Here is an 8474-nt window from a genome sequence, read left to right on the forward strand (position 1 = left end):
TACTGTTTTCTCCTAGGTAAGTAGGCATATTCGAACGCAACTTAAGTATACGCACGACCGAATCTCGCGAGAATTTGTGCACCATGCAGGCAATTCTCGCCTACTCTTTTATGAATACTAAGGATTCGGACATACTTTCGTTCACCTGTTTTGTAGGCTCCGTCAATCAGCTGTGGGTCATCTGTCAAACTATCAGGGACCTCTCGATATTATATAGCGTTTCCTCTCCTTCAAGACATTTCTTCCGTGAGCCTAATTCTTAATAACCACAATTAGCTCTGTTTTAGAACTGTTATGTTTTTTTGTTTTTATTTTGTCTTTAAGTATGTTTTCATGTCTATTAATGAGCAATGTTTTGAATCATTCTGTAAAAAGTTTGTTCAGTTTTTATGAAGTTTGCCTTTTTATATTATTACACTTTGCTAATAACATGTAAGTGCAGTGAAGGAAACTAATAAAAAGCTTACATAGCGACTCGAAAGCAAAAATCTACAAACAAGTTTGGAAGCAGGTAATGTAGACTAAAAATGTTCCGTACACAACGATGTTCCGTACAGATGATCTTTTACCACCGATCGCTGAATAAATACTTCCAGGTCATACATAAGCTATATATGTCTTAGTCCTGATTATTGGTATTTACCCCACCTGTCCTCCCTTGCTATTCTCCTAGTTTGCATCCTTGTTTATTCTGTTTGTATTTTTGGTCCTGTATCAGTTCGCCATTGTAAATGTATCCAGGCCTGAAGCAACGGATTAAACGGGCGCAGGACTAGCACTGGCGGTACTGTCAGCAACTCAAGGCATTTGATGCGCCACTGCAGTCAAGGTCCTGTCCAGGAGCCCAGGGCTGCATGCATGTTGCACAGGGCCTGAGCCCTCCATGACTTCGTGACCTCCTCATGCACCTCTGGGAAAAATGACACTGAGACAGGTTGCAGCTGCGAGTTGCGCCTCGCTCCCAGGAACCAATCGTCTAGCTGAAAACGCTCTGGGTTGGGTGGAGTCTTTCACTCAAGTCCAATGTTCTCGGCTGCCTGGGAAAGCATACAGTAGCAGACAGTTCAGAGTCAGACTCTGACTTTGCAGTCCTCCCAGAAGGAGGGAGTTCAGCAGAGTCCTTGTCCTCTGAAGCGCCTGATCCCTCCCAAGCTGCGGAGCCCCAAATGAAAATGTTGGACCCCTGCAAGATGGCCTGGCAATCTCCTTTGGGAGCTCAATGGCACGCAATGTTGTGGAGGAGTGGGAGGTCCGTGAGGACTGGCCTGGCAGAAGAGCTCCCACTGTAACCCCCAGATCTCCCTGAGTGCTAACTGCTTTCCAGAAGTCCCAGGTTGGGGAGCAGCTGAGGGGACCTCTTGAGTCGCAATCTCAAAGCTGCCACGGACATGCGCTCACAAATGAGGTCATGAACATTCTATGAACAAAGTATCAGCATGTTTACAGCCCAGACACGTGATATAAGGATCATGGCCATCAGAGGGGGTCAGGAAATGACCATGTCCAGAAACGCATGGACGAATACTTAAAGGGGTCCTATTATGCTCTTTTACAAAGTCTTGATTTTGTTTTTGGGGGTGTACTAGAACATGCTCTCATGCTTGGTGGTTCGAAAAACACATTATTTTTCACATTATTAAAATCCCTTCCCCCCACAACCATTCGAATTTCTGTAGGCGGGAATTATTTATAATGATATTCCAATGAGCCGCTTTGTGATATAACAAAGCCCGGAAACCAAATGCTGTAGTCCAAACGAGCCGTTCGTTGTAGTTCTTGAAAAGGGATTTTTAAAAAACTAAATATCTCCCTTTGGAGTGGACTTTGATATTTGTAACTTTCTAGATCTTTTTAATGCCCAAACATACACACTACACACTGACTAAAATTAAAAAAGTGAAAACGCATAATAGGACCCCTTTAACGGTGCTATTACCGGCGAAACACTGAATAAACATAAGTGTCCAGAGAAGAGAATTTCCCGCAGGTGATTGGAGAAAACAAGAAGCTCATGTAGCAGAAAACCACTCTTTTATCAAGGCAACAGAACTCTTCCTTGGAAACAGAGGTGACACTGCAGGAAAGCAAGGTAAATTAACTCAAGTGTTAATAGCAGATTCATGTCAGTACAAATGCAGAAGCCCTAAAGTGACAATAAATTGCATGACTTACTGTGATGACTCACATTAAAAAAAAAAAAAAAAAAAAAAAGATATACTCAAACTTTATAAAGTTTATTCAAAATGGGAGAGGTTTATTTTTGTTTGAGGAATTTACCTGCTAGATTCAATTAGTTTCTTGAAGACGTCCACCTGTATTTGCTTTTTAATCCGATTGACAGAGGCTTATGGTTTTGACAAAATATTTGAGCCATTGTTGGAGAATATCAGATTTCTCAAAACCAGAGGGATAGACGTTCACATAAATGGCTAAATTACATCTTTGTTTGGCACTGCTGGTAATCTGGCCTGCCATTCACTTGGAGGGTTTTTGGAGAGCTTCGCAAGCAACAAATTCTGTCATTTCTGTCTGATTGACACACACGACATGCAGTGTTTGGACTTGCTCGATGCAGTAAATTACAATGAACATGTCATGCAACAATCCTGCTTTAACAGGCATAAAAGCAGACTAAACTCTCTACAGTACTTTCACACTACTGATAATGTCTGTGTTGACATTATGCATGGCATTTTAGAGGGTGTGAAACTAATGTTTTAAATCATTTATTCTTTGAAGAAAAACTATGATTAATGATTAGCTTTGACTATGGTGTGGCAAATGAGAAAAACGAGCCTAGTGCCGTTCATAATTTAAGAACAGCAGAGAACCCCATGAAGCAAAATGCCAACCAAATGTGTCTCATCTTTTTTTTTTTTTTTTGGAAATTGGAAATTTTTATAAAATTGTTTAAGGCTCTATATCCAAACAAATCACTAATACCAAAGCATCATCTTATGATGATAAATGATTACGATAATGATTAAGAATTAGTTCCCTCGTTCTAGTAAATTATGGCCACATTACACTAATACGTTCCCTTGTTTTAATTAAGTCAAAATGAGGAAACAAATTAGTATGGTGTGGCAATGATTTACTATAACGAGGGAACTAATTAATAAGTCAAAGGAATAAATTTGTAATAAACTTGCTCGCTTGATTCAGCTACAGTTACATAACGATTTGCAAATCGAAGATTAATAACAATTTGCAATGAGCGACTTGATCTGACTGAGCAATCGTCACCTCTATATATACACTGAACAAAATTATAAACGCAACACTTTTGTTTTTGCCCCCATTTTTTGCCAAGACTTTTTCTATGTACACAAAAGGCCTATTTCTCTCAAATATTGTTCACAAATCTATCTAAATCTGTGTTAGTGAGCACTTCTCCTTTGCCGAGATAATCCATCCACCTCACAGGTGTGGCATATCAAGATGCTGATTAGACAGCATGATTATTGCACAGGTGTGCCTTAGGCTGGCCACAATAAAAGGCCACTCTAAAATGTGCAGTTTTATCACACAGCACAATGCCACAGATGTCGCAAGTTTTGAGGGAGCGTGCAATTGGCATGCAATTAAGTCCTTCTTGTAGTCATCTAAGCTCTTCTCACAATTCTGGCCATAGTATGGCATCTTACACTCGCACGCTGCCAGGAACATGCCTTTTATACGAACACAGCTGCCTTGCTTTTTCTTCTTACCACAGTCCAGCTTGGAGCAGGGATCGTTTGTCATTATTTCTTCATCACTTTTAATCAAAACTACAAACTTGCCTTTGAAATATGGAAATTTCTTACACTTGCCCTTATAAATGTACAGATCTGGACTGTCTTCGGGAGCAGCACTGACGTCATAGTCTTCATCTTGTTCTTTCTGTGCATTCTGGCTGTCGTGAGCGTCTCTTAAATAGGCGTGCACTGCTGTGTAAGTTTGAGACACTGGCTTACCTTTCACAAGTTCACTACATTTAGCGAGTTTCTCTGCTACCTTGTAACACAGGACTGACTCATCAATGCATCTGCCAATGGCTTGTTTGACCTTAAGTGCCAATGTGTGTTTCCCTTTCACCTGTCTGGCGACAGCCACAGTAACAATGCCTTCTTCCACCGGAGTAAATCCTGACAAGACGTGACTGTTCAGAAACTTAACTATTGTATGTTGAGATTTCTTGGTTATAAACGCAACAACCATCCAGTCGTACCTGTCGTACGTCTTCACCAGGAATGACCAGACTTCTTTTGCTAGATCTGAACGAGCTTTTTTTTGGTCAATGAGTGTTTTAACATCCTTTTTAACGTAGTCCATGCTGTTTTTAATGCACTGCATGTGGACTTGGAGCATAACTGATGATATGTTGTATGCAATGCTAGCCATCTCATCAGCCCTTGCATCAGACTCTATGTTCTTGAGTTTATAGTAGTATTCATTCATTGTATTGCCTTTGTAGATGAGTTTATAAATGAACACAGTGTATGCTCTCATATCCTTTTCATGACAGTTAACATGTTCAGCCAGTGCATCTCCCAGGGGATATCTAAAGCTCACTCCTTCCTTAACCAGCAATTTGTGTAATGTCTTAGTGGCAGTCTCATACTTTTCATAGGCTTTCCTAAAATCCTTCTTATGCCTCTCCATTTCTGCATCATCTTTTGCCTTCCAAAGACTCTGCAACATAGTTGTGTACTTATCCCACGCTAAGTCAATATGCTTCTCTGGCTTGTAATAAGCACCACTTGCCCAGCTGTTCCACTTCTGCTCTACATGATATTTGTCAAGCTTAGTATTAAGTTTTTCAAATTCACCCATGAGAAGGTCCATATCAGTGTATCCTTTTATTTCTGCCGCTGTTAATTTGACAAAGCTACTTATCAGTGGCCCACAAACTGGAATGAGTTCCAGAAAAGGGCAGACTACTGAAGTAATTGTGTCAATTCTGCTAAGAGCAAACTTGCGCAGTGCAGTAGCCCCTTCTTTGATTTTCTTTAAGTCCTCTGGAGACCGTTTCTGCAGCTGGATCTGTCCGGCAGACGCAGGGCCGATCGCGGTGGAGATGAGGAGGGCAGACGACACCAACAGCAGGAATGCGAGGCCAGCAGGAGACGCCATGACTGACAACAAACACAAGCATGTTAATCATGTATACAGTATATTACTACCAATCAACTCAAAGCAGTAGTAATACACTCTAAAAGAAAATTCACCCCAGCGCTGGTTTAATATTACACCAGCCTTGCGATGGGTTAAATTGCCTCGTGCTCAGCTAAAAAACAACAACAAAACCCTTATTAATATTAGCATAATAAATGTATAGAATAACTATGGTTCTTGTTATCAGCTTGCACGAGCAGCGATGCAAATGCATACACTCAAAAAAAGTTTGGTTACCCTTTATAATAATATTCAGTTATAAGCCATTTGCAAGCATTTACTTATGAACTAAGCATTTACTAAACATTAATGCACTATTTGTGTATGACTAATAAGTGATAAAATAATAAGTGACATGTCAGAATGGTTTAGTAAGTCATCTAAAAATGTCATGAAATGATCATAAATCATTAGTAAATGATTACTAATAAGTAATTAGCTGATATGTTATGAATCACTTATTTCACAAATGTGTTGCAGTATTGGTAGCTTAAAACACATTGGTTAATCATGAACAAATTATTAGTAAATGATCTGTATCTACAGTGGGTATAGAAAAGAATCAGCCCCCTTTAAAATAATCACGTTTTGTTGCTTTTCAGCCTGAAATGAAGACAGACACAGTTTTTGTTTTATCCAGCTGTATTTACTCAGTGCAACTTCTAACATCCAAGAGAAAGATAGAACACCAACATGTCAGAAAATAAAAAAAAACAGAATCACTGAGTTGGAAAAAGGATCAGCTCCTCCTAAAAATGGCTTGTAAACTCAGTCAGGTGTAGCTGATCACCTTCTCAATGGCACACAAAGCCATCTGACTTTCACCTGTGATCAGCTGTGCTCATTCTGATCAGCTCAGCATGAAAAGAGCTTTTCTGGAGCATTTCAGTCTTTGGTAGTGCAACTGAAGCAAACAATCAACTACGGGTGGCAAGACACTGTCAGAAGATCTCCGGGATAGAGTTGTGGACAGGCACAAGCCAGGAGATGGAGACAAAAATGTTTCAAATAGCAATGCCTAGAAGCACAGTGAAGTCTATTATGAAGTGGAAGGTGTTTGGTAAAACACAGAGCCTCTCTGGATCAGGACATCTCTCCAAACTGATGAAAGAGCCGGAGGAAACTGATCAGAGAGGAGACTAAAGAGACCTACAGCAACTCTGAAGCAGCTGTAGGAGTTTATGACAAAGAGTGCTCATTGTGTGCATGTGACAACAATATCACAGATTCTCCACAGATGTGGCTTGAATGGAAAAAAGCCGCTCCTCAAGAAAGGCCACATGCAATCAGACTGAGCTTTGCCAAAACACATCTTGAAGATTCTGAGGCAGATGAAACTAAAATGGAAGTATTTGGCCTCGACACCAAACGCTAAAATCCAATCCAGCTCAGCATCCAGATAACAGCATTCCTCCAGTAAAGCATGGAGGAGGTGATGTCCTGTTATGGGGTGTTTCTCTGCAGCAGGGACTGGAGCACTCGTCAAGACAGAAGGAAAAATGGATGAAATCTGCTGCCCTCTGCCAGAAAGCTGTCAATGGGAAGAAGGTTTAACTTCCATCATGACAATGAGCCAAAGCACACAGCAGAACTGACGCACAGTGTTTGAAGGAGAAAAAGCTGAATGTACTTGCATGGCCTCGTCAGAACCCAGACTGAAACCCCACTGAAAATCTGAAAAAGAGTGACTTGAAGACTGCAGTCTGCAAATATTGCAAAGTCTAGATGTGCAAAGTTAGGTCTGAGGGTGTTTTGGGGCCCTGGAGAAGTTTTGACATGTCCTGACATTTGTGCTTTTTTCTGTTGCTTATAAACATATAAATGGCTAAAGTCTAATAACACTGTAATCAGCACAAACTGGGCTACATTAATATGTGAGCAGCATGTATGTACATGATTGTGTTTGTGAGATTTTTTTTTTTAATCACTTGAATAAGGCCATAAAACACCTACAGAACATTTGTTCACAAGACTTTTGAGAACTGGATCTTGGAGCCTAGAGTTTTTGCTTCAAAATGATGTGAAAATCATCTTACTCACTCATGCACAGAAAACAATATATTGATTTATATTTTCTAAGACAAATTTCTTTTTGTGTAGAAAGGGCATATGCGAGGTGTGAATGATCATGAATAATGCTGCGATTCACACCGGAGAAGACGGGCCCACATAATGAGCTGCATAATGAGCCTTTCAGTCAGGTGTGTGACTGAGAGGGAATAGTTACCAGAAAGAATGTGAGGACAAAAGACATTTATATATTTTTTGTTTGTAGTTTATTTAGAATATATTCACCTATCACACAAAATAACTTGAGATTCACTTGTAAGTGCAGTTAAACCATTTATTAGGAACAAATAAACAACACAAGAGTCAAGACATTGTGGGTGCGATGTCCAAAATATCCAAAACAGTGGCAGGAAACTTGGACGCAGGAAAACGGGAGACAGCAGAAACTGCTCGAGAAAACAAATGGACGTGAGTAACTGATTGGACAAAGACAGAGCAAACATGGTGACAGTATATGTACAGGCTACATTAGCAGTCAAAAGTATTTAAACAGTAAGATTTGTCATTTTTAAACAAGTCTCTTCTGCTCACCAAGCCTGCATTTATTTGATCCAAAGTACAGCAAAAACAGTTTGAAATATATGTTGCGTTTGGTCTCCTACTCTATCGCATAACTTGTCAGTGTCGGCTGCTTGCTTAGACCTTTGTTGTGATAAACAGTAAAGTGTGTTCAGCTGAATTCAATTTCTGTTTTGTCCGACGGGTATAAAAAAGGTTAGTATACCGCGGCAGCCCTCCTGTTAAGCCCTCCTCGTGTGAAGACCGAAGAGTGTAAAGACCGTCGACTCTACCGTGTGACTCCACCGAGCAGGGACACCGGCAAAGGATATAAGGATCACTTTTGATTTTCCTACTACTTGTTTCACTTCTGTTTCAGTTTTTATAACCAAATCTTACTATGTGTTTCCAGATCCCTACCATCACTACCACTCGCAAACCACGTTTCACACACTTTAGGCAGCGCAATCCTAACAACCTGCGTACTTTGCCTATGTCTGCTAATACACTACTTTCTTTTTCTGTTGGTCTCTGGAATTGCCAGTTTGCTGTAAACAAAACTGACTTGTAATAGAAGTAATAAAATCTTTCAAGACTAAACCTCATGGCCCTGGCAGAGACGTGGATCAAACCAGAGGACAATGCTACACCTGCAGCACTCTCAAATAATTTATCTTTTTCCCACTCCCCCCGTCTGACTGGAAGAGGTGGAGGTACTGGTCTGCTTATCTCTAATGATTGGAAATTTA

General features: G+C 40.3%; 1 protein-coding gene across 1 annotated transcript in view; it reads right to left on the reverse strand.

Moving 5' to 3' along the window:
* Positions 1-1309: 1309 nt before the first annotated feature.
* LOC107685894 (uncharacterized) overlaps positions 1310-8474 on the reverse strand; it is a 20566-nt gene continuing 13401 nt past the window's right edge. The window contains exons 2-3 of the mRNA XM_016482627.1: positions 3711-5117; positions 1310-1377 (exon numbers count right to left, since the gene is read on the reverse strand). Coding sequence (XP_016338113.1) covers positions 1310-1377; positions 3711-5115 — 1473 coding nt within the window. The 5' untranslated portion in view covers positions 5116-5117. The remainder of the gene's footprint in view (positions 1378-3710; positions 5118-8474) is intronic.

This window comes from Sinocyclocheilus anshuiensis, unplaced genomic scaffold (genome assembly GCF_001515605.1).
Source record: "Sinocyclocheilus anshuiensis isolate Anshui unplaced genomic scaffold, SAMN03320099.WGS_v1.1 scaffold1074, whole genome shotgun sequence".
Taxonomy (NCBI): Eukaryota; Metazoa; Chordata; class Actinopteri; order Cypriniformes; family Cyprinidae; genus Sinocyclocheilus; species Sinocyclocheilus anshuiensis.